This window comes from Oncorhynchus tshawytscha, linkage group LG31, assembly GCF_018296145.1.
Source record: "Oncorhynchus tshawytscha isolate Ot180627B linkage group LG31, Otsh_v2.0, whole genome shotgun sequence".
In the NCBI taxonomy this organism is placed as follows: Eukaryota; Metazoa; Chordata; class Actinopteri; order Salmoniformes; family Salmonidae; genus Oncorhynchus; species Oncorhynchus tshawytscha.
The window spans coordinates 3759022-3786753 of NC_056459.1; the positions used below are offsets into that span (position 1 = coordinate 3759022).

Sequence of the window (27732 nt, forward strand, 5' to 3'; positions counted from 1 at the left end):
CGGGTTTTCACAAGCAGGCTTTAATGTGCTGGGCTTTGCTGTATAAACCCAACTTTTCACCTCATAAATGTTTTTATATGGAACAATATAAAATATTACATAGAAACAAGATGTTATTTTACCGTAACTGGTTCTCGAAAAACATTGTCCTTGTCAGCCAATTAGTTAGTATTATGTGGGAATCTATATACGCAGATAGAATTTATGGAAAGACTTTCAAGCAAGGAATATGACACTGTTATTAAAGCTATACCTAGTGGAATAAAAACTTTACTTCAGAATAATGCATATTTTGGAATATCTCCTATTGTAAGCGATATCCAGGTGAATGGCATAGGTTTACTAGATACGAAATTCAACAATCGTTTATTAAGGCATATTTTCTACAGGAAGTCTATTCCCTCTTTGATATTTTGTTGGGCTTCATCGTTTGATGTAAACTGGCGCCATGCTTGGCTCACTCCACACACATTTATGGTGATCAATGAAGTAAAGGAGATCTCCTTTAAGATTATCCATAGATTCTATTCGTGTAATGGCTTGTTTTCTAAATATATACCTGACGTTACCAGTGAATGCAGTTTTTGTGAACTAGGAACTGAATCTATTGAACATTTATTATGTCGTTGTTTACATAGTGAAGTGTTCTGGACTGATGTAAAACTATAATATCTTGGCCACAAAATGCATACAACCTTTGACAATTCTAAGTTTGACATATACCACACTGATTCCGCAATTGAACGTGAGTATGTCATAAATCTCTTAATTTTATTAGGAAAAATGTTCATACACAAATCAAAATTTATGAAGAAAAATACCCTTTTCTTATTTTTAAAAATCTGATTTGGACAACTATTTAGAGTCATTAAAAAGTATACAAAACAAAATGCAAAAAAATGTATTCGCTACATGTCTGTATTTGAATTGATATAATGTGGATTTTTTTGTTCTCTTATTTTTTTGTGGAATCCCTCTGTCTGTTCTGTTTATGTTTCGCTGTTTAATTTAAAAAAAATATATATATTTTCCATGGTTCCATGTTTGTGATTTTTTTTAATTCTTGTTGCCAAATACTTCATACATAAACAAAAATTCCAAAATTCTATCCCAAAATTACACATTTTTTTGATTGAATTGAATTATCTTGTTAAGACATTATCCCTAGTAAATAACAACTATAATAACACATTCCTGAATCATTTGAATTCGTTTTTTTTCGGAGTGAATACAATTGCACTAAAATTGTTTATTTTTTAAATGATTTTATTGATATTTTTTGTATGTTTGAGTATTTTCTTGTTAATACCTGTGTTTTGTTTTGTTAGACGTGTTTGATGTAGCAATGTAAGTTGATTTTTGTATTATGAATAATAAAACATTTAAAAAGGGTTTTCAACGTTCTTACGTAGGTTCTGATATTCCATTGGTAATCAAATCGGTCTGTTATCATAGTACTTGCGCGGGATTGGTTTTTGAATATCCAACCGCTCAGCAGTCTTTGGCTCCGCCTTGTTGTACCTGTCGTTCTGTGAGAGGCTGTCAGGGTTTTCTATTGTCCCGCCCATTCCCTCCCATCTGATTACATTTTACAAGAGCGTGTGCGATGTAATGGTGGTTGTCACTGACGAATGTGAATCAAAAAAGCCGGTGGACACAGTGAAGATAAGGAGACTAAACCACGTCAAAAAATCTTGGGCGCTGTACGGAAATAGCGGGAGATAGTGGAGCGTGGCAGGAGGGTGCTCACTACTCTTTCAAACGCGACCGATGCCGCAAACCACGCAGAATATGGCGGAGCAGCACACAGCCACGGACGGCAAGCACAAAGCGTCTCCGAATGCCGGAGGATCGCTGCATGGTAACAGCCGACCCAACGCCGTGGGTGGAGGGGGGAAAGGAGGCCTCTCTGGCGGACTGGCACAGCCAGCGGGGTGGCAGTCCTTACTCTCGTTTACTATTCTTTTTCTGGCCTGGTTGGCAGGCTTCAGTTCTAGACTTTTTGCAGTGATCCGGTTCGAGAGCATCATCCACGAGTTCGATCCATGGTAAGTAACGTTAGCGAACTGCAGTATTAGCAGGCGAGCCAAAGCTAACGTTGGTTGCGTTAGTCAATAGGATTTGCTAGCCAGAAGCGGAGTCATGTTTGCTGCTGTTCTAGATGGGTTGATGCCTAACTTCATTGACTGTATGGTAATGTCTCGTGATCTGTGTCTCCCTGACCTCATAATGCTGTTTTTGTAGCCAACTTTCATGGCGCACAACTTCCCGGTTGTAAAACTTTCCGTGCTTTCCCCCGGACGGTCATTGAAAAATGATGAGCTAGCTAATAACGAACCAGCTAACGTTATATAGTTAACACGGGACAACCTGCAAATCAACCATTTGCTCAGTGTTATGAATAAGCTGACAGATTGTTAGCCAGCTGAATTAGCTAGGCAAGCAATGTCCTGAAGTCAGAACTTCCTGGACATTTCCTCATGAGGAATAGGCCTAGAACTTTATTTTTCTTGTCATTCACTCATTATTTTATTCACTCATTCATCGAAGTCGGGTATCCTAGTCAAAGTCGAGGTTATCGTGGCTCCAAGAGGACAGTCAGTGCCACTTCTCACTTTGGGTACAACATTGCCAACTATGTTGATCTGCGTCTCAGGTTTTTAGAGTTGTATTTATAGCCTCAAAAACATACGACGTTTTGTGGTAATTATCGATACTTGAGCATATACATGCAAGTACAGCTCTTTACAATTTTATTGGCCTCCTAACATGAATATGTGGCCACTGGCCAGCTTGAATATGTAGGCACTGCCAATTTATAATACAAATCAAGTTAACGTGACACATTTTATGACAGCAGGATTAAAACCCGGAAGCCAGGGGGTGTCTCCCCTCGGTTTGTTCTTTGTATCTGTACACACAATAGCAGAATAATCCTATCTGTCCAAACGGCTGCCTGCCCTGCCATTTTTTTTTGTAGATCAGCATTGCAGTGTCCCATTCAAAAATCACAGCTGATGTGCTTTTATTTAATATTGAGTATTGGCTAATAACCCACACTGTTACTGTAGTGGCACCATTACGTATTGCTTAGTAGTGTACATGATTGCACAAGGTGCAATAATGCCCCTACAGAAGTGAAACATCTGAGTTAATGCATTACCTTAGATGAAGTGCATGTTACTCTGCCTAGGCAGTATGTTAGTGTGCACTTCTCTTTTAAAGGGATTTTGGCAATGAGCCCTGTATTTACTTCCCCAGAGTCAGATGCACTTGTGGATACCATTTTTGTCTGTGTCCAGTATGAAGGAAGTTAGAGGTAGTTTCGCAAGCCAATGTAAGGACAGTGACTTGGAGTCTATGGGTATTTGCCTGCATGCTATGTTAACAAGCAAGGATAATTGGTAGATCCTGGGCTAATGTTGCACTTTTCACACAACTACCATTATTCCTCTCCCACACTAAGTACCAGACTTTGCCTAGACCTATGTGTGTGTTGTCTGTATCAAGTACCTTCAAGTATAGCTCCAGAGGACTTCCTCAGTAAAATTGCAAGGAGACTCAATGCAGAATTGTTGTGAGCCCCGAATGACACCCTATGGGCCCTGGTCAAAAGTAGTGCACTATATCGGGAAAAGGGTGCCATTTGGGAGAAGTCTAATGTAACAGGATTGCAATTGTTTTGGCATATGTCTGATATGCTGCCTAAAGGACTACTTTGGGTGGTCACATGGTTCCCCAGCCTCTCCATGGTAAATGGTTAGCTAGCTGTGGGGTTTACTAGGTAACCTGAGGACGGTGGGAAGATTATTAACCCATCTATCAAGCTCTTCCGGATGTCTTATTTGAAGCAGCAGCTTTTTTGTAACCCTCTTGCTATTCTTAGAGGGTTCATTCAGAACTTTCCTCAAATCAATTCTCTTGCATGACATCAAGTTTGTGTTGAGCCTTGTTCTGTTTAAAAATATATATATAAAAAAAAATGTAGCATCCAAATGCTTGTGATCGATGCATCACCAAGAGCATTTTACTCGACAGCGAGAACAGAATGCGGAGATTGGATTTGTCAGCAGTGTGCCAAGCTAATATTGAAATATGCAAACATTGTTTGTGATGGAACAGTGAGTGGCATGACAAGAATGTTATCTTCATCCCTGCTCTCTAAGACCAGGTTATTTCAGATATAGTATAGTCAATTTTATTTGCCTTATCTTGTCCATAGGCTACCGTTTTCAAACACCAGGCTACGTCAATCAGTGTCATGTTTCGTCTAGAAGCTCGTGTCATGTTTTTATTGATTGCAGCTGCCAAAATATCCCTTGGATCATTTAAACAATTACAGCACATCTCACTTGTCAAGATGCTGCATTGAATGACTGAGGGGATTGCAAGCGCGTCTTTGAGCTTACTGAAACTCAAACCACAAGGTTGCAGTCCAAGCGATGGCCTACACACCCTTTTTGGGGAAATGACACCTCTATTGCCAGGCGGGCAATCCCTCTTCTGCCAGGACAGATGTGCCCAGGTTATATGGGTGAATCACTCGGGCCTTAGGCCACAGCTTTACCCTTTCATTACCCTCCAGAATGAAGATCTCATAGGTGGATTAAACTGAAGCAATGCTTTCAGAGCTCTCTAGCAATCTCATGTTAGTGTATAGGCCAGCTGCAGTGAGAGCGGCAGAAGTCATCAGTGATGATTGGTATTAGAAGGGTGATCTAGATACTCTTTGTATCTACCTTTTCTCTTTGAAATATGCGACAAAGGCCAACAGCGATGCTACTTTTCAGATGTCCTCTAAATCACTCCGTTGACGGTGTTTAGTGATCCCCCCCCCCCATTGCATCTTAAGTCATAAATAAAGATGCACCCTGGTACTCATGTATTTCTTATATGACACAGCCTAACGCACAACATTTTCTTTATACAAATGTATCATGCACATTTAATGGCCTCAGCTGTCTAGGTAGAACCTGTTTTCAAGGTCCCCCTCGGCAGCAGACAATATGCCAAATGGAGTTGTTTCGTCAAGCTATTCGATCTCATTATTGGCTTAGTCATCAGTGTGTGTGTGTGTGTGTGTGTGTCCCCCATCATACATGTATCAAAGCAAATTGCTTGAAGCAGGGAGAGTGCAACTCCCCGTGAACATTTACTCTAATGCGTTATGTGGTGAGGATCTGATTCTGATAGATGCATCTAATAGAGGCTTGGCTGAAGAGTATCCCAAAACCTACGTTTATTCCCTGCAGCATCTCCGCCACAGCCATCTGTCCAACAGGTAATGAAATATGCAGTGCCCGATTTAACTGCAGTGGGTGGCAAACTTTGTACAACAAACGTTCAGAATCCCTATAATGCATTGTTTGGAGCACAGGGCGGGATGCTTGATTTGATGCCCGGCAATGAATTTGGGCCTACCGGAGCTGTGGCTCTTGAGTTCCAGTTGAGTTTAGCCTACATCATCAAATGCAGCCAGAGGCCAGAATTGCAAATACCTCAAATGGGTAATTAACCAAGGGGATAGATTTTTTTGTTTTGTTGTGTGATTAAAAGTGTCATTTAAACACTGGATAGTGAGTGCTCATGTTGAAAGAATCTTTACCGCTTCAGAATCTTTAATGTTCTTCGCATTGGATCACTCTACACAACCTCTTGGAAGTGACTCATCGAATAAAAATCAGATTCATCCTGATGATCATTGAATTGACATGTGAAAAGGAACCTTTTGTTGGACTTGTATTGACACTCCTGAATTGAAGACGGGCAGCTTTGTGAGATCGCTGTGTGTTTCTGTGAAGCACATTTTCAATGACAAAGGTGCTGTTCTGGCTTCCGTTAGACTCCAGTCCCAGGCATAACCAAATTCATACCACACACCCAATACAGAGGTAATGACCACATACACCACGTTATTCTCCTATTGTCTTCAATCATGATGATGCTCATAATTAACCTCCATGTACCCATGGGCAGGGGCGTTGGGTGAGGAGAATTTGCTGACGTATGCGGTTGTGGCAGCACGCGTAGGCGCTGAGCTGGCAGGAAGGAGCTTAGAGCTCAGGGGAGCCATCGGGGAACACAAAAAGCTCTGCTGGCATATAAACATTTGTTTGTTTTTGGGTTATTCCATTCACATATACACTGCGGAATCTGGCAACTCACTACAAAGCACATGCATTCCTGTTTTTGTTGATTTCTACCTCAAACTTCTGTCTCATTGAGTAAGCCTCTTGCTGTTTTTATTTTTGTTACGAATGCGACTAGTGTTAGAACGGGTTTTGTGGAGTCGTTCTTGGCTACAGACAGCAACAAGGTGCAGTTCATGAGGATGGTCGATGCTATGCACAGCCGGGATGGGGTTTGCGGTTGAGTTAATTGCACGGAATTGGCAATCACTGACGTTCCCCCATTGCTATACAAATTTAAATATACATAGGCGTACCTAATGTTGTGATTCTGAAAGTGTGCTGCGGAGGCTGCCTAACGAGAGCCTCTTCCTGTCAACAGCCCAGCTGCCATGCAATTTCGCCGCGATGGAGGAGAACTGTGCGCGGAAGTATTTGTTAATCTGATTGATTGCTTATCTCTAAGCACAAGTGGCCTTAAATATCAGTGTCAGCCTGGAGAAGACCAGCATCATGGGGTGAGGGAGATGAAGCCGTAGACTTTTCGAGGTCTCTGTGTGGCTGTTCGGGTCCATTTATGCGGTTGGGGTGGGTTACTGACCTGGTGCAATGGGATAAAACGTATCGCTTGCAAAACATGTATGGGAGTATTCTGCCAAGAAATCCCCAGGCTTGTTTTTCTTTTACATCTTCTCCCTCTGACTACACACACTTGCTGGACTTTTAACTGCCATTTTAAACGGCTCACAATTGCTGTGCTCCCCTGTCAGTTCTTTCTCCCACTCTCTCTGTCTCTGTTTGTGTGTAGTCTTCCTACCCACAGGTAGGGCTGTGACATAATTGAATAACAGTGTAACTGACGGTTATGGTTGAAGACCATAACGAAAATGTTAAATTACTTCCAAAACCATTTTAAATAGGCCTACAGTCATTTTCGGATTTTATGTAGATCCACTTCACCTAATAGCTGGAGTGTTTGCTAATGATTAGGCTGGGTTTCTGTATAGCACTTTGTGACATCTGCGGATGTGAAAAGGGGCTTTATAAGCAATTGTTTTGTTAACTTTGTCTATTAAATGTTCTACCTCTCTTTCCATCTGTCCTTTTTGATGCTTGAGCAGCTCATTGCTAGATGCGCGGGGTGTTGAGCGCTGTAGGCTATGGCACTTTGGCAACAAAAAAATGTCTTTGAAGGTTGGATGTGTCTGACTTCATTAACTATTCAACAGCAGTCAACCAAGGTTCTGGCTCTGAGGCCTATGTTCTAATGTTGTGTCAAATGGACAATGGGCCAATCCTCTCCAACCTGGCATGGTATCATTTTGATATGGAATCTCTTCTGATTTAGTCTATAAATTAAGATCAGGTCTTGGCCGATATGCCGTCCTAGGTGAGTTCCTCTCAGAATGATTGCTTAGTTTCGGTAGTGTGAGTGCACGCCTGGCTTGTCAATGTAACGCTTCAACTTTCGCCGCCACCTCGCTTTGGCCTTTACATCCCGGTGAAGAGAAACTGCAAGAATCTATGGCATGAATGATGGTCAGAATCTAAGGGACCTAATCTGCTGATGTACAACAACAAAAACGCAAGTCCCTCATTGCCAGGTGATAGGATTTCATTCTCACGTTGCTCCCTGAGAGGATGGTTAGTATTCGCGCAGTGCTGAATAATTAACCTTACGGTGGATTTGACGTCCACAACAGCTTAAAAAAATAAAAAAAGTGTCAACTGCGTTTGAGTTTTTATCCAGGATATTGCTCATCTCTCTGGGATGGACTTGATGGGCGGAGGCCTGGTTGTGCTTGAAGTTCTGACAACCATCGGTCGGTGGGGGCAGAAGGGCACCTTCACTCACTGACAAGAGTCAGCAGTTTCGCTGTGGGAGAGCGCACCTTCATGGAGCGAGGGGGAAGGAAGCAGAGGGAAAGAAAGTTGTCTACAGCCATTCAACCAGGCTGGAAGAGGTAGTGGAGGGGTCAAAGAAAATCAATTGTCCAAAAAACTAATTGGCATATCTTTTGAATTTTTACTTTTTTTTTTCCTCATTGGGCTGGGAATCCAGTGGGAGTTATTTTCCGAAGTTATAAGATTAATATTGAATTTCTTGTAAGGCCGATGGGGTTGCCTAGTTAGAGCAGAGCTGCTTTTAATAAGATCAAGTGTTTAATCTATCTTGGCTGAGAAGTTTAAAAAGCTGAGCGCTTAAGCGTATTTTGTTTCAGTCTTTCATCCATTTTCATATTAGCCTACAGCTATTCTGTAACTTCTTACAAACTTGCTAGTGGAAGGCCTTAGGCTGCTGTTTGAGTTTTAAGGTTGATCGACGGACTGTGAATGCAAGGATTATTGTGAAGGTTAGGCCATGGTTTCTCTTCGAAATACAGACTGTATGATTTTTCAATACTGTTTTTGGGTTGGGGGCAAAAACCGCCACTGCTTGTAACTATAAGAAATCTAAGATGTGTCAAATGATATCCAGCTCAGGGCTATAGCTTTGCATTTGGTTTGCCAACTTGCTAGCTTAGTGGCTAGATGTCAAGCTTCTTGGTTACAGCAAAGACATTCTAGCCGAAGTACCAGTATCTTTAGCTAACATTCCACTCCTTGTCATTGCAAAGTAACTGGATCTTCTGCCATCTTCAAATATGAACATTTCTATCATTAATGAGCTTGAGGAGTTGATCCTGATTTGATAACCCTCACGGCTATCTTTCAATCACAAAGATTATGCAAATATTGCTAAGCAACCATTTTTTTTGTTGTCCAGACTAAACCAGTCCGTGTCAAGTTACCAGGTTACATCTAAATATTGCAATTCCAACCACTTTTGCTTGGCTTTTAAGCCTCAAAATGAAACTTGCCTATTCGAGGCTCCACGTTGTTAATAATGTTATTTCCAACAACCAATGAGCTACTCTGCCGTAAATCCAGCTGCATATTGAACATTGCCAGAGACTTGCCTTTCAGCAATGGCACGGAGTGGAACGTTGGCTAAAGACTCTAGCCTGGGTACCAATTTTATCCCCTCCTTGGATCAAGATCCATGTTGCCTAAATTGTTTTGTGCGTCACAATTGTTTTTGTAACAGTATTTTATTTATTTATTGGAATTTCACAATTTTCACCCATATTGAGATGACAGAGCAAAAAGAAACTGCACACACTGACACACACCCCCGAGTACATGTATACAATCTTCCTCTCCCCGCCATTCTCGCCCCATCCCTGTCATTGCATCTCTCAATACATACATTTTAAATGAACATACAGACAGAAATTAAACACAAGCTCAGTTCAAATAAAGAAGTTAGGTCCTGTGGTGATCTGTTTCAGAATTACACTGTACATTCCAAGAAAATCCTTGCAGCATAATAGCTGATAAATCAGCTTCTAGATCATTTAGAGAAGGTTCCCATACTTTGTAGAACCGATCTGTTTTAGAATGCAATGTACATGTCAGATATTCCAGTGGCACCCATTCAAATAGTATCTTATGCCAATCTTTAATAGAGTGGACCCTCTCACTAATCCGCTGTAAGAGGATGTTTTTCCTCGCTGCAAAAGTAAGGATGATGTAAAGCCTCCTTTTACCCATAGACGTAGAATGCCTACTAGGGAGACCTAACAGTAAAGAACCCCCAATGTGTTAGGGTGCCTATATCAGTGCCTATATCAGTCTTACATTTAAGACACTGAGGTGAGGAGAATGAGGGTCTGAAAGCATGTCTGTGATTTTGGGGTTATATGCAATCTGTATTTAAAAAAATAAATAAATTTACTTTATTTAACCAGGTAGGCAAGTTGAACAAGTTCTCATTTACAATTGCGACCTGGCCAAGATAAAGCAAAGCAGTTCGACGCATACAACACAGTTACACATGGAGTAAAACAAACATACAGAATAAACAAGTCTATATACGATGTGAGCAAATGAGGTGAGATAAGGGAGGTAAAGGCAAAAAAAGGCCATGGTGGCAAAGTAAATACAATATCGCAAGTAAAACACTGGAATGGTAGATTTGCAGTGGAAGAATGTGCAAAGTAGAAATAAAAATAATGGGGTGCAAAGGAGCAAAATAAATAAATAAATTAAATACAGTAGGGAAAGCGGTAGTTGTTTGGGCTAAATTATAGGTGGGCTATGTACAGGTGCAGTAATCTGTGAGCTGCTCTGACAGTTGGTGCTTAAAGCTAGTGAGGGAGATAAGTGTTTCCAGTTTCAGAGATTTTTGTAGTTCGTTCCAGTCATTGGCAGCAGAGAACTGGAAGGAAAGGTGGCCAAAGAAAGAATTGGTTTTGGGGGTGACTAGAGAGATATACCTGCTGGAGCGTGTGCTACAGGTGGGAGATGCTGTGGTGACCAGCGAGCTGAGATAAGGGGGGACTTTACCTAGCAGGGTCTTGTAGATGACATGGAGCCAGTGGGTATGGCGACGAGTATGAAGCGAGGGCCAGCCAACGAGAGCGTACAGGTCGCAATGGTGGGTAGTAGATGGGGCTTTGGTGACAAAACGGATTGCACTGCGATAGACTGCATCCAATTTGCTGAGCAGGGTATTGGAGGCCATTTTGTAAATGACATCGCCGAAGTCGAGGATTGGTAGGATGGTCAGATTTACAAGGTTATGTTTGGCAGCATGAGTGAAGGATGCTTTGTTGTGAAATAGGAAGCCAATTCTAGATTTAACTTTGGATTGGAGATGCCTGATATGGGTCTGGAAGGAGAGTCTACAGTCTAACCAGACACCTAAGCATTTGTAGTTGTCCACGTATTCCAAGTCAGAGCCGTCCAGAGTAGTGATGTTGGACCGGCGGGCAGGTGCAGGTAGCGATCGGTTGAAGAGCATGCATTTAGTTTGACTTGTATTTAAAAGCAATTGGAGGCCACGGAAGGAGAGTTGTATGGCATTGAAGCTTGCCTGGAGGGTTGTTAACAGTGTCCAAAGAAGGGCCAGAAGTATACAGAATGGTGTCGTCTGCGTAGAGGTGGATCAGAGACTCACCAGCAGCAAGAGCGACATCATTGATGTATACAGAGAAGAGAGTCGGTCCAAGAATTGAACCCTGTGGCACCCCCATAGAGACTGCCAGATGTCCGGACAGCAGACCCTCCGATTTGACACACTGAACTCTGTCAGATAAGTAGTTGGTGAACCAGGCGAGGCAATCATTTGAGAAACCAAGGCTGTCGAGTCTGCAGATGAGGATGTGGTGATTGACAGAGTCGAAAGCCTTGGCCAGATCAATGAATACAGCTGCACAGTAATGTTTCTTATCGATGGTGGTTAAGATCTCGTTTAGGACCTTGAGCGTGGCTGAGGTGCACCCATGACCAGCTCTGAAACCAGATTGCACAGTGGAGAAGGTATGGTGAGATTCGAAATGGTCGGTAATCTGTTTGTTGACTTAGCTTTCGAAGACCTGGAAGAACTGGATTGCTCTGGTACGGATGCAAAAACGATATCTGTAAATCTCCAAATGTCCTCCCACATCTCTTCGTCAATAGTAACAAACAATTATTTCTCCCACACTCATTTCACCCTCTGTCAACAGTAGAAAAGGACCTCAAAACATCAAAACAAATTAGACATTTTCCTTTGTGGGGAAAAAAAAACGTTCTTTCAATGACGGACACATCAGGGTTGTCAATCAAGGTGGTGCTCTTCAAAATATGTCTTACTTGTAGAAAGCGGGAAAAAGTCCTGCTTTGGGAGTCGATATTTCTCAACCATCTGCTCAAATGACAATCTTATCATCAAATAAACCATTTAGTCTACGTATGCCCCTATTAAGTCAAAAGTTAAAAGCCAACATCCAGCAATCCTGGACCAAAATCGGGGTTGTTAAGAATTGGGGTAAGCGCAGAGGTTAGTTTGGACCTTCCCAAAAAACGTTGAACTTACGTCCATGATTTCAGTGTGTTAAGCATAATGGGGTTATTGCAGTGATCCTTTAGACTTGAAACTTCTGAAAAATAAAAGATCCTATAAGGGGTATTTTGAAGAAGTCTCAATGTCTAAACGAATAGGAGTCATTTGTGAGCCAGTCAGAAATATAACATAGATGGGCACACCACTGATAAAGCCTACTATTAGGCAGATTCAAGCCCCCCCACCCCCAGAGCCTGGCAGCTGCAAAACTGCCATCTTAAGTCTTGGCTTGCATTTACTCCACATGAGGAAACTTAGCCAGCCAATTACATCTTTTGCTACCTTATTGAAGAGTCAGACTGGGATCATTTGGATTGGGTGAAGTAGTCTAGGTAAAATGTTCATTTTCAAGAGCGATATTCTACCCAACCATGAAATCAGAATAGTTCCTGTGCTCCATATCCTGTGTTACTGTATCAAACAAAGGAACAAAATTGGCTTTGTACATTTGCTGGAATTTAGGAGTTACAAATATACCCAGATACATGAAACCTGAGAGAGACCACTTTAAAAGGAAAGGGGGGTAGAGGTAATGGGTACAGAATGAAGGCTACCAAGTGGCACAGCCTCTGATTTTAGTTAAGTTAATCTTGTAGCCTGAGAATTCACTGAATCATTTAATATTAACAAGAGATGTAATTGAAGTCTAGAGATGAATATCCGAGTATCCTCAGTGGACAAGCTTATTTCATGACGAACGTCACCAGTGAGCAGGCCCTGTATACCAGGGTTTCCATAGCAAGTGCAAATAGGAGAGGGGACAAAAGGCAGCCATGTCCGGTAACTCTGTATGCAGAGAAGCTATTTGACCATAGCCCATTAGTAAGGACAGCAGCCTGAGGGTCATCATATAACTTTTAACACATTTTATTAAGTTGTCCCCTAGACCAAATTTAGTCAGAGCAAAGAATGGGTAGGACCACTCCACACGGTCAAATGCTTTCTCAGCATCTAGAGAGCACAATTCCATACATAGCACTTCGCTGATGAGTTTGAATAACATTTTACGAAGCCGCCTGACATTGTTGCATGACTTACGGCCCTTAATGAGGGCCCATTACTGTAACTCCGGTAGGGCAACATCTGAAAAATAGCACACTTGGTAGTGTGTACAGTCGCTCGACCAGTCGGCGAAAGCCAACATCGCTCACGACAGAACGGTTGATCGTCAAGGGCAATGAAGTCCATTATCTTGGCTTTAATGGATTTTGCCTTTTGAGTTGTCTCGCTGAAATGTTCTTACCCTTTTCAAATGACTGTGACTTTTGACTGCTTGATCCACACAGCAGACATTGTGTGGGCAAAATTTTACGTGGCATCATTACGTCATGTACCTACATTTTATATAGGTATGCACGGTAGTTTTGACCTCGGCTTTTAACATCAGCGTTAAACTAGGCATTTTTATCTAATATCTACCGATACAGTATATTGTGCATCCCTAGTTATCCGTCATCCTTTGAATCACCAGGTCCATTGTGCCTGGATCCGCAATGATGTTAGCTTCGCTAACTTTAGTTAGCTCCTCCTGAACAGCTACATGGGTGGTGGTTTTGGTCGAGTTCTTAGTAGTTCTGCTGTCGGAAATTTGACATAGCCGTCCAGACTTATTGTAGGCATGAAAATGAATATAAACATAAATGAATGAATGCCACGGGAGCTCGCTGAAAGTGTTATCCCTACGGCGCCATTTTGTCCCACCTCCACTTTTTAAAATTGTATTTTTTTTTTTTGCTTTTCTATTATACAGTGCATTCGGAAAGTATACAGACCCCTTTCCACATTTTATGTTACAGCTTTATTGTAAGATGGATTCAATAGTTTTCCCTCATCAATCTATACACAATACTCTCTAATGATGATGTGAAAACAGGTTTTTAGAAATTCTAGCAAATTTATGAAACGTTTAACGGACCTTTTTATTTACATACAGTATTCAGAATCTTTGCTATGAGACCAGAAATTGAGCTCCGATGCATCCTGTTTCCATTGATCAGCCTTGATGTTTCTACAACTTGATTGGAGTCCACCTGTGGTAAATTAAATTGTTTGGACATGATTTGGAAAGGCACACACCTGTCTATATAAGGTCCCAGCTAGTAGTGTCACACCCAAAAGAACTTGGCTGTAATCACTGCCAAAGTTGCTTCAATAAAGTACTGACTAAAGGGTCTGAATACTTATGGAAATGCTTTATTTAATACATATGTGTGGGGGTTTGTGTGTAGATTGGGGTGGCAATTACATCTATTTTAGAATAAGGCTGTAACATAACAATGTGGAAGAAGTCAAGGGGTCTGAATAATTTCCAAATGCACTGTTTCTTTGTAATGGCGTCCCTCGTGTGCACTTCCAGTAATACCATATACCCTGGTATGGTACAGAAACGGTATGACCGTATGAAAATCTGGATTCCGCCCTAGTGACTGGTGGATTTTGCTAGCAGATTAGCTCACTGATTCTCTGGGGTTGTTGATAGGCCCTTTGGCTGGTTCCCTGACAAGCTGATTGGCCAGCTGGCTGCTTGGCATATCTGGTCCTGCCGCCCGAGGTATGGCAGAGGCAGGGAGATTTTTATGGGGGCTGATGTACTATGTTCTCTGGAGATGGGTACCGTCTCAGTTTCTGCTGCTGTCTGTATGCACACAGTATCCTCTTGGCATGGCTATAGAGGCGCCTTGCCCATTTTAGCTCTGCCACTGCCTCATGTTCAGTCCAACCGCCGCTACTGTTCAAGTAGTGTATTCCAGTTCCTTCCCAATTGCATTGAACAGAGATGGCTTCATTGCAACCCATGGCATTTATAGAACGTCGCTCTCACGTCACGTCTTTGTTTCAGGTTGACAAACATTGACAGACACTCAAGGACATGGTCACCCAGGATAGTCATCAGCCCTCATAGGACATCCAGATGGAAGGAGAGGTAGAGGGCAGTGAGTAAAGGATGATGGGGATGGGAACAGGAGGGAGGGGTGTGCTTGACATTCGCCTTCCAGACTTCAGAGGTGAAAGGAAATGGGAGTCCGAGCAAAACAATTATCACTAGCAACGAATTAACACTGAACACGAGCCCCTCAAATCCATAAGAGGCTATTTAATATCCAATTTGAATGTTTGATTTTAATAGCCTTCCTTCAATGATATCACTTTTTTTATGCTGTTCACTATATTTTACAATAGGTTAGTTCAGACTGCTGTATAAAATGTATCTCCTTTTTGATATTCACCGACTTCTTTCTTGGTGTTTGCAATTGTGTAGGTTTAATCAGTGCCCTGAACTGCCACATTTCTCTTCTCATCCTGTCCTTTGAAAAGCAAACGGAAAGTAAATTGTCTCCTTATGACTTGCTCCTAATGACTGTCAGTGCCACAGATCTTCTATAGCAGTGGTTCCCAAACGTTTTAGTCCTGTACCCCTTCAAACGTTCAACCTCCAGCTGTGTACCCCCTCTAGCACCAGGGTCAGCGTGCTCTATAATGTTTTTTGACGTCATTGTAAGTCTACAACACACACACACACACACACACACACACACACACACACACACACACACACTAGACATTTTATTAAACTTAAATTAAATTAAAATTTATTATGGAGTGAGTTTGTCACAACCTGGCTCGTGGGAAGTGACAGCTCTTTTAGGACCAGGGCACATAATAATAATCAATCATTTTGCTCTTTATTTATCCATCTTACATATAAAACCTGATTTGTTAATTGAAAATGGTGAATAACTCACCACAGGTTAATGAGAAGGTTGTGCTTGGAAAGGATGCACATAACTGCAATGTTGTATTGGAGAGTATCAGTCTTCAATCTTTCTCCACAGTATGTGCCTGGTATTTAGTGTTTATGCTAGTGAGGGCCGAGAATCCACTCTCACATAGGTACGTGGTTGCAATGGGCATCAGTGTCTTAACAGTGCGATTTGCCAAGGCAGGATATTCTTAACGCAGCCCAATCCAGAAATTTGGCGGTGGCTTCTGATTTAAATTTTCACAGAACCGCTTGTTGCAATTTTGATGAGGCTCTCTTGTTCAGATATCGGTAAGTGGACTGGAGGCAGGGCATGAAAGGGATAACGAATCCAGTTCATCTGTTTTGGGAAAGTACCTGCATAATTACGCACCTAACTCCGGTGCTTTGCCTAATCCCATTTGACGTTGTCCGTAAGCTTGAGTTCATTTGCACACACATCAATAATGGAAAGACCTGTGTATTGTCCTTGGTAATGCAGAAACATTAGCTCCAACTTCTTAATCATAGCCTCAATTTTGTCCCGCACATTGAATCTTTTTTATTTGACCTTTTATTTTGTTTTTTCTCATTGAGATAATATCTCTTTTCCAAGAGAAACCAGGTTCAATAGCAGCAGAGGGAACAACGTTTCAGACAGAACAATATACATACACTAACAACATTAAACAAAACTATAAACACACATACGGTACAACACATTTTACATTAACACACATCTTGACTAAAAACAGCTGGCCTAAAAACAATTACACTCTTCTATAATATATATATTACACACATCGATCAAGTGTTTAAATTCCACCAATGAAACTAGATCACATTTTACAATGTTCAGGAGAGAATTCCAGGACCACTGTGCTAAGTAACTAAAACTATTTCTACCATGACCTGTTCTAATTTTTGGTACTGTTAGAAGCAAATCAGAATGGGACTGTAATTGATATTTATTTACTGACCTGACTAAAAAAGAACAGAGAATGGCATTTGACCCAATATAGCCTTAAATCAGTGTATACCAGTGTTTAAGCCTATGCAAGGTCAGTGACGACCAGCCAACAGCGCTGTAGAGATCACAATGATCTATCTAATAGACAGTAATGTACATCGTACCAGCTCCTTCCTGGCTTCAAAAGAAAAACATGCCTTATGCCGGTAATAAAATCCTATTTTCAGCTTGAGCTTCCTCAAGTTCTCTACATGCACAGTGAAGCTCAGCTTATCAACCCACACCCAAATATTTGTACACTTTAACTTGCTCTATAGTAACATGCCTGGCATTTGAAAATACCATGCATTTTGTTTTACCTGAATTTAGAATCAGCTTTAAATCATACAGATTCTGTTGTATGTTAAATGCTCTTTGGGCATTTTCAAAAGCTAAAGATAAACTACTACCACTTGAATAAAGAACAGTATCATCTGCATAAAAATGAACATCCGCTGTTTCAATAAGATCCCCAATGTTGTTGATATACAAAACGAACAACTGTGGGCCTAAAATAGAAACTTGCGGAACACCTGAGCACACCTCTATGAACTCAGATTTACAACAATCCAACATTACACACAGGTCATTTATAAACCAATCAAATCGTACACAATCTAGAGCATGACCAGTAATTCCACAACATTTTAACCTTTGCACTAACACAGCATGGTCCACGGTGTCAAAAGCCTTCGACAAATCAATAAAAACAGACACACAATCTAACTTCTTATCAAGAGCACAGTGGATGTCATTTAAAACCTTGAATGTTGCTGAAACAGTGCTGTGGCCAGACCTAAAACCTGATTGCATTCCATTTTAAGATGCTTTCTTGAAAGTAGGTCTTTAGCTGCCTACTAAGGACTCAAGTACCTTTTGACAGTACAGACAATTTTGATATGGGTCAATAGTAGTGAGGGATCTCCACCTTTCAGTAGAGGCAGTACAAATGCAGAATACCATAACTTGGGGATTTCCTTAACATCAAGCATAAGGTTAAAAATACATGTTAAGGGGGGAGCAATGATATCTGTGGCTAGGTATAAGAGGCGGGGGTCTAGTTCATCAGGGCCAGGGGATTTTTAAATCAATATCTTTCAGGGCTTTACACAATTCTGAAACTGAGAAGGAGGAAAAGGAGAACCTGGTGAAGGAGTGCACACGGGTGTCAGGTAAATTTATAGGGGGCTCAATTATACCTTTTGACCTTTTCAAATAAACTGCCTGCATCAAAAGAATGCTGGTTCAAGGCTTTCAGAATGGAGGTTCTCTCAATTGCAATCTGTGTGTCGACCAACAATTCTTTAGGAAGCTGTGTATCTTTTCTGCACTCTAAACCTTTCACTACTTGCCAAAATTTGGCTGGATTATTAAAATTGTGTTTAGTAGATTTCAGGTAGTGGTCTGCTTTCAATTTACAGATCATTGCCACACCCATATTTCAAAGACGTTTAACATATAGCTTCAATAAAGTTCCAACTGGAGTATTCTTTCTTGTCTTTGTGAGCAATGGAACGCAAATGACTACCATGAGGAAAAAGTGGGATCACAAAATAGCTGCTTGATGGACAGCTGATATATTCTGCTCTCATTTACTCCCACAACAACATAAAGCCCCATTATAGTATCTATTGATGGTTGACATCTAGTGGAACCCCTAGGCAGTGCAACATCATTCATATCTCAAGGGGATTTCATTGGGGACTCTGGTGAATACATACAAGCTCAGAATTCTGACTTCCTGTTTTGATTTCAACTCAGGATTTTGCCTGCCAATATGAGTTATGTTATACTCACAGACAGGGAGAGACAATGGCTGCCCAAGCACTGTTGCGCAAGCAAAACTCATGCGAACACCTGACGCAATCTCTTTCTTGCTCATTTTTCAAAATAAAAGCCTGAAACTATGTCTAAAGACTGACACCTTGAGGAAGCGATAGGAAAAGGAATCTGGTTGATATCCCTTTAAATGGAGCGAAGGCAGGCTATGGAACAGCCACTTCCTGGTTTGATTTTCCTCAGGTTTTCGCCTGCAATATCAGTTCTGTTATACTCAGACAATATTTTGACAGTTTTGGAAACTTTAGTGTTTTCTATCCTAATCTGTCAATTATATGCACATTCTAGCATATGGGCCTGAGAAATAGGCCGTATACTTTGGGAACGTTATTTTTCCAAACATAAAATTAGTAACCCCCTAGCTGAAAGAGGTTAAAATGATGAGTATAGGTTAAGATCAAATCAAAGAGGATTTCCGAGGATATTTTATATTCAACCTAGTTACACTGTTGACAATCTGAGTGAGATTGTATGTATTGCACAGAATTTTTAATTGATCAGAGCTAGATGCTAGAAAGTCCTGATTCAGGTCACCCATCAGGACAAACTCAGAATTGACATTCTGTGATGGCAATTTGAAAATACAATCCAGGGAGCCAACAGTAGCAGATGGAGGTCTATAACAACAAGATACAACCATATTTAAAGATGAGCCAAGGTTCAAAGACAGATATTCAAATTGCTTAGGTTTAGTAACAGAAGTCAGAACGACCACCGAGTACTTGTCTTTCACATATACAGCAACACCACCACCCTTAGATTTACGATCTGTACGAAAAACATTGTAACCATTTATTCCTGAAAATGATAGGCTAATTGGCATCATTTGAGTCAATTGGAGGTGTACCTGTGGATGTATTTCAAGGCCTACCTTCAAACTCAGTGCCTCTTTTCTTGACATGGGAAAATCAAAAGAAGTCATCCAAGACCATAGCCAACTATCAGTGTCCATGCTAGTTGGGCTAACAACATGTAGAATTACTGATGCTAGCATTGGATGTGCTTGTGAAAGCGAAACTTGTGTAGTGCTGCTAGTATGTGTCTCTGAATGTGGGCTTTACTTTTTAAAAAACATTTTTTGAGCAAACGGAATGGGCAGGAGCTACAAATATCAACATGAGCAGCAGCTACGTTTGGCTACATACAGAACGTTAGTGGAATTCCCGCAAGAGTAACGGTTAATGTGATTGATGTTAATTATTTGACTAGGCTATCTGTATTTGACATTGGTGTTATTTCACTGAACACTAGATGGTTTAATTTTTGGCACTGAAATGAGGCTACTTGGGCGGGAACTCACCCAAATGTATAGCCCCGTTGGAAAATATAAATAAACATTTGGCGTACCCCCGACGGCATTGAGCATACCCCCTGGGGTATGTCCAAATATGGCCACAAATCAGCAAGTTCTTGCTTTGAGTTTTCAATAAACATATTTGTTCTATTTTTCTCAAGGTTTATTTATCATAATTAGTTTCCCCTGGCTGCAATCTCTTTGATATATATATATATATATATATATATATATTACATACAGTGCATTGCGAAAGTATTCGGCCAAGGTTTATTGATTGACTCATTCAGAGATCCTCACTGAACTTCTGGAGAGATTTTGCTGCACTGAAAGTAAAGGGGATGAATAATTTTGCACGCCCAATTTTTCAGTTTTTGATTTGTTAAAAAAGTTTGAAATATAAAATAAATGTCGTTCCACTTCATGATTGTGTCCCACTTGTTGTTGATTCTTCACAAAAAAATACAGTTTTATATCTTTATGTTTGAAGCCTGAAATGTGGCAAAAGGTCGCAAAGTTCAAGGGGGGCGAATACTTTCGCAAGGCACTGTGTGTATATATATATGTGTGTGTGTGTGTGTGTGTGTGTGTGTGTGTATATACAGTTCGGCCTTTCTGACTGTCTTAGTTTTGATATCTCTTTTACAAGCAGAAACACCTACATAATGTCCATTTAATTTTGCCACTTTCTCTGCAGCCTGAAATAGATTTTCTGAAATTAATAAATAACATAAATGCTCATCCAGTTCTTCAATTTCGTATGTATTTGCGTTCCAAATGCTAATCAATGCCCCAAGTTTCATAATGACCCCTCTACGGTTTCCAACTCCATAGGGTGGACTGACCCTTTTGATTGGCTGTGTGTGTGTATTTTCAAGCCAAGCAAGCCTCCATCTTTAGTGTGAGTGAAGTGAGTTCGGAAAGACTGAAATGTATGCGTCTTTAAAAATAGTTTTCACACAAATGTAGGTGACTCACAATAACAAACTTTGTTCCTTTAACTCCGCCTACTAGTGAGTTTATACACTGACATCGCCTACCATTCTGATAGATTGGAGGTGGTCAGAAAACGTGGTTGTAATGGTAATCATTTGGTTGTTATTCTGTTGGTTACCTCGAGGCAGATGCTCCAGGGGCAGTGGCCCACACTCATTGAATATGACATTATATATATATTTTTTAAACATTTTAGAGCAACCAAAAGTAATACCTTTTTTGTGAATGACCTCATTACCGAGCGCAAGGTTGCTTGCATGTTTCTCACCGAAACATGGCTGTCATCAGCCTGTAACGCCACTCTTACTGATGTTGCTTTATCTGATCACCACTATTTTTTTTTTTACTACCTTGTTGCCCATAGCACAGTGTTTCATAATAATGCGTTCAGTATTACCCTACCTTACCTCTGAAATTACTACAGGTTTTTATTGAGTGTATGACCAATACTTCTGCCTTCCTTCTTGTGGTGATTTTAGTTCACTTTAATACCAAATTTATGGGCAACCGTTGATCCCGTGGTTGAAAAGTCACATCCGAACAGGGAGCACCTTGGATTTGTGAAGAAACAAATGACTTTAAAGAGATTGCAGAAAGGCAGAGCGGAAGTGGAGAAAGTCAGTTGCAAGTCCGTTATGATATTCAGAGAGCAAGCTGGCAGACGGTCTATTCTGAAAGTATTCACACCCTTTGACTTTTTCCACATTTTGTTACGTTACAGCCTTATTCTAAAATGGATTCAATTGTTTTCCCCTCATCACGCAATATCCCATAATGAGAAAGCGAGAACAGGGTTTAACACTTTAAAAAAATCAGAAATACCTTATTTACATAAGTATTCAGACCCTTTGCTGTGAGACTTGAAATTGAGCTCCATTGCATCCTGTTTCCATTGATCATCCTTGATGTTTCTACAACTTGATTGGAAGCCACTGGTCAACTGCAAAACATACAGAATGTTGCAGCGTGGGTACTGACCAAGACCAGACGGAGAGTACACATTTACACTGGTTTTAATATTTTTGCACTGGCTATCCGAGTTTAAAAAAAAAAAAAATTAATTTTAAGTCTTCTGTTGGTATTTAAATCAATCCACAATTGTGCTACACAATACATGTCAGACATGATTTTAAGTTATGTACTCAGTAGGTCTCTCAGGTCCTCTGGCGCTGGCCTTTTAACTATCCCAAAGCCTAGGATGGAGAGGCAACATTTAGTTATTATGCCCCCGGCCTCTGGAATAGCCTGGCAGACAACCTGAGGGGGGTCCGAAACTGTGGACATGTTTTACGATCGCTTTTAGCTATGCTTTTCCTTTTTAGGATGTTTTTTTTTTAAATTTCATTTTATTTTCATTTTTGGTCTTACGTTTAAATATTTCAGCTTTTATTTTTATTAAAGACCTTTTTTTTCTTTTTTTTAGCACATCGAACTCAATCAAATATGCTTCCCAAAAATAACTTGCGTTTGTTGTTTTGATTGGGGTTTCCCCGCATTTATCAAAGAGCCACCGGGTAGCCTGATTTCAGACGTGTCCATGTAAACAGGATTATTAGTGAAATCGTTCTTCTCGCAAAGCATGTAAACATTTGGATCTATTTATATTTATTGGACTATACACAATCGCATTGTTGTGCGCATGTAACTGTACTCGCTGTCGTAAGAATCTATTCCCCGCTTACAAAGGTCTTTGAGTGCTGCAAAAGTCTTATTTTTGTTAAGCTAATCAACACAGGACATTTTATTTAACTCTGCCAAAACGGGTTCTGTAAGCACCATCATTGTGCAACATGTCGTCCCCTGTACGTCTGCCTGACTGGAATGGGTTTCAAAATCAAATCTTCCCGAATTCCTTGGTATAAAACCCCATTGATACTTTAGTCATTACTCGTTTTATGTTACTTGATTACATAATCTCATGGCACGTTTTAAAATGCAACATTTTCCCTGGTTTCCTTTTGCTGTTTGTGCCCATCCCCCACCCAGCCTAATAAAAAGGCACTGCAATCAAAGGCTGTAAAGCCCTTGTGGCAGTATTATCTTTGCAGCTTCACTTGGGATGAGATCTTCAAAGCACACTTTCCTGAGCCACTGTTGTGGCACTTGTTAGAGATCAAGGGATGTGTTGGACACTTTGGCATGAACTTCTCTCGGATCAAGCCGGACCCCTTTCATTAAAATATCTCCTCGGCTTCATTGGAATATATGAAGTAGCCTAAATCATTAGGCACTTGATGCATTTTCTCTGACTGGGATGAGTGACTTCAGACTCCACATTTCCCTTTCGAAAGAACAGAACAGTCTTTACAATTACCATCGTCATTAGACTGTAATTTACTGCTTATGGGTGACCTTGAAATATGCTCTGCTCCTATTGGCCGTCATGTTTGCTTTCGCACGTTCAGTCTTTCAACATTCTCGTCTTTCAACAAAGGCTTTAACTCTCCAAGTGAGTTGTCTCTTGAACTGGGATCTGACTGTTGGCTGGTCCTCACTTCGTTTCATTCGTTATTGTAAAGCCACTTGATTGCTTTATTAGCCCTCTGTGCCTTACATGCTGAGGTGTGTGTGAGCTTGGCACCTACTGTCATTGACTGCCAAAGGGATCCCCAAAAAGGGGGCATGAAACTGTCACACACTGGTGTAAATCCAATTGCTCAGTCTTCCTCTGCCATTTGTAAGACACCCCAATAAAATGTCATTTTTGATAACTCGCTTAAATGGTGAGTTTTAGTTGTACTAAATTCTCTTTGAAAATGGAAAGGGGAAGGAAAAGCTATTTGACGGCCTGACATTTTGGCCTTTATTAGAGTGAAAGGAAGACAGGAATGACACTCGGACATGAATGTCAGTCTGAATTCCTAAAAGGCATCTTGGTGCCATTTTCCCTTTGTATGGGGCTGTGTGTGGAGCAGTATTAATTTAGACTAAAATCATTACGCCTTAGTCCAACTTGTCAGTTGAATAACAATTGAGTCTATTGTAAAATTCACAACATTGGGCCATTTTCGTCAGCTAAATGCCCTTTTTCATTTGAGTGATCACATTTGTATTGCCTGATATAACCTATAATAAACATCACTGACTTCCATGTGCACAAACACACACAGCCTTTTTCTGAATAACATTCTATTCTCTTCCCAACAGCAGAAAAATAACAAAACACTGTGTATATAATAATTTGCTAGCAATGTAAATTCCTAATTCAGACTATATAGAGATGGCACATTATATACAAAACAAACATGCACACCCAAGTGCAGAGAGAGGGAGTAGCACAATCACCAAATGATGGCGCGAAGTGGTATGGTTTCCATCACTCGGAAGGCCAATGCCATTTGTTGTCGACGTTCCACAGATGCCGCAGCCACATTGGTGTCCAATTATACTGAACAAAAATATAAATGCAACATGTAAAGTTAGTCCCATGTTTCATGAGCTGAAATAAAATATCCCAGAAATGGTCCATGTGCACAAAGCTTATTTCTCTCCGATATTGTGCACAAACTTTACTACATCCCTGTTAGTGAGCATTTCTCCTTTACTAAAATAATCCATTCACCTGACAGGTGTGGCATATCAAGAAGCTGATTAAACAGCATGATCATTACACAGGCACATCTTGTGCTGGGGACAATAAAAGGCCACACTCTAAAATGTGCAGTTTTGTCACAACACAATGCCACAGATGATTTGAGGGAGCGTGCAATTGGCATGTCCCCCAGAGCTGTTGCCAGAGAATTTAATGTTAATTTCTCTACCATAAGCCACCTCCAATGTTTTAGAGAATTTGGCTGTACTTCCAACCAGTCTCACAACCGCATACCGCGTGTTACCTCGCCAGTCCAGGACCACATCGGTCTTCACCTGCGGGATCGTCTGAAACCAGCCACCTGGACAGCTGATGAAACGGAGGAGTATTTATGTCTGTAATAAAGCCATTTTGTGGGGAAAAATTAACACGCAATGTGGGTCCTCATTATCACAAAATAAAGGTATTTACCCATTCATGTGTAGTGGCAAGAGGAATTTTTGTCATTGTTTGCTATCCTTTTTCTTTTCTCTCTGTGCCACAAAATGTTTGCATATAGGCTACTGGTAATGTTACCAGGCCCATGTTCAGTTGCATAACATTCTCTAACGTTGCAGATGGAAATACCACATGTCAGAGGCATGTTTGTTCTACATAGAAATATGCTATCTGAACGTTGCATTTTTAAATATATTTATTAAAAAAAATGTCCTTTATTTAACCAGGTAGGCTAGTTGAGAACAAGTTCTCATTTACATCTGTGACCTGGCCAAGATGAAGCAAAGCAGTGTGTCAAACAGAGTTACACATGGAATCAACAATACAATAGAAAAAGTGTGCAAATAAGGGAGGTGAGGCAATAAATAGGCCATAGTGATGAAATAATTACAATATAGCAATTAAACACTGGCGTGATAATGTGCAGAAGATGAATGTGCAAGTAGAGATGCTGGGGTGCAAAGGCGCAAAAGGAATAAAATGAATAACAGTATGGGGATGAGGTAGTTTGGATGGGCTATATACAGATGTTCTATGTGCAGGGATCTGTGAGCTATTCTGACAGCTGGTGCTTAAAGCTAGTGAGAGATGAGTCTCCAGCTTCAGTGATTTTTGCAGTTTGTTCCAGTCATTGGCAGCAGAGAACTGGAAGGAAAGGCGGCCAAAGGAAGAATTGGCTTTGGGGATGACCAGTGAAATTTACCTGCTGGAGTGCATGCTACGGTTGGGTGCTGCTATGGTGACCAGTGAGCTGAGAAGGCTGGGCTTTACCTAGCAGAGACTTATAGATGACCTGGATCCAGTGGGTTTGGCGACGAATATGAAGCGAGGTCAAGCCAACGAGAGCATACAGGGCGCAGTGGTGGGTAGTAAATGGGTGTAGAATAAGGCTGTAACAAAATGTGGAAAGTTAAGTGGTCTGAATACCCTCTGAAGGTGCTATAGTGGGTTCTCCTTTGTTGAGCACATACTGGAACCTCCTGCAGCACAGTGTAATGGCAGTCTTTCATTTCTGCAGTGATGACACTGGGCTGCGGATGCTGAAGTATGTCTGGGGTGTTATTTAATTTGAGGGGAAACGTAAGGCCCATTTGTCTTCCTTCTCCTGGAAATTAGAGCAGCAATTAAGCCCAAATCTGACTAACTATTCATGCACAGTCACATCCAGTAAAACAGATTGGATTTTTATGTATTTTACAGTCCACTACCCCCTGTAGTAATTTTTGTATCCTACATTGGTTACTCATTTAAATAGTTTGTCTCATTAATAAGAAGAGCCTGTACATCAAACAAATGCCACTCTACACAGGGCATTGGTTTTCTTATGCATGTCTAAGCAGAGCCCATTCAGAATAGTCACTATCACCTAGCTTGTGCAAATGGGCCCAAAATGGCCGTCGGTTGTTGCCTAGGTCTTTTGAAGAGTTTGAACATCAGACTAATTATTTGGGAGAGGAAAGGGAGTTGTTGTGGCAGTGGAGCCAAATCCATTGAGCAATTTGTGAGCAATTCTCAGTTGATTTCGCCTAATTTCCTTCCATCCGTATTCAAATGCGGAGTCGTCCTCACTCAAGTTTGTGCACTCATTTCCCACATCGCACTCTAAATGGCTTTTAATTGCTGAGACGTTTACTTTGTCAGTTGCACGGTAAGATATATATAGTCGGGTAAACTTTTGAGGGAGGGAATAATGTACTCAATTGGGAGCACTCAAATTAGGTCTGTGTAGTAGCTCAGTATTCAGTGAGCATTTGCGCTGTCTGCCAATTATAATAAATGCCTCAGTCACTCGGTCCTCATTGTATTCTAAACTAAATTTGCTTCCATAACAATTGCCAAGGTTGCCCAGTTGTGTTATTTCCCTAGTCTTTTATTTGCTGGTTAAATGTGGCTCTGATGGTTGTGGCTAGGAACAATTGAGCGCTGTGGAGAGCTGTTGATCATTAACATTGAGAATGCTAAGGATCTCAAGTGTCATTGTCTGGTCCAGATTGGATAATAACGTTGCCACGCGGAGTTTCAATCCCTCTTAACCATCAAGGACGTTTTGTGACATGAAGAAAAATGAGTAGCTACTTTCAACCTGTTGACTGAAACGAGCCAGGAGTGTTATAGGATAATAATATTATCAAGTAGCTACCGTCTGTACCGCTAGGTAAGTCGTTGGCCACAATTTAGGCTCGTTTGCCGTCTGCAAGAAGATCAGGCAGAGTAGACTCAAAATTGCCTCGAACTTTACGTTAGTTTACGTTTGCGCACAAATTAGTTTTTTTGTTGCTTTTTGATACTTTCCAGTCCCCCTGGACAACCTTGATGTCTTAATCCTTAGCCTCATTTATTAGTAGGCACATTGTCGCAGAGAGAAATTTGAGCCCCACAGATGGCCCGTGCCCCGCTCGACTCATTCACGGAGATACAGTCAAGGGAAAATGGTGCTGAGGCCAGTAAAGATGTAGATTTTATGCCTGTAAGTCTCCCCTCCGAAGGATGAATCTCCTCCCTTCAGCACAGTGGCGACACCCCCCCCATTTGCCCATTTATCTCACAGCTATAGAATATGTAGTAGCAGTCATGTGTTTGGAAATAATGAAGGGTTGAGGGTGTACAGTGTAATTACTGTGGCCCCTGGCTGTAAGTTCTCTGACCCCCAGGCTTGTGGAATTTGTGGTGCTCCTCTCATCTGGACCTGGTGTCACTGGGCCAATGGTAACTTAACTGTTTCTGATTAGAAGGTTTGCCAGGGCGCTCGCTCTGTGTGTACTATCTTG

The 27732-nt window shown here is 41.0% G+C and overlaps 1 protein-coding gene across 1 annotated transcript in view; it reads left to right on the forward strand.

Annotated features, from left to right (window-relative positions):
- Positions 1-1571: 1571 nt before the first annotated feature.
- Positions 1572-27732, forward strand: part of LOC112229967 (dolichyl-diphosphooligosaccharide--protein glycosyltransferase subunit STT3B-like) — an 82708-nt gene continuing 56547 nt past the window's right edge. The window contains exon 1 of the mRNA XM_024396137.2: positions 1572-2048. Within this exon, the coding sequence (XP_024251905.1) occupies positions 1771-2048 (278 nt within the window). The 5' untranslated portion in view covers positions 1572-1770. The remainder of the gene's footprint in view (positions 2049-27732) is intronic.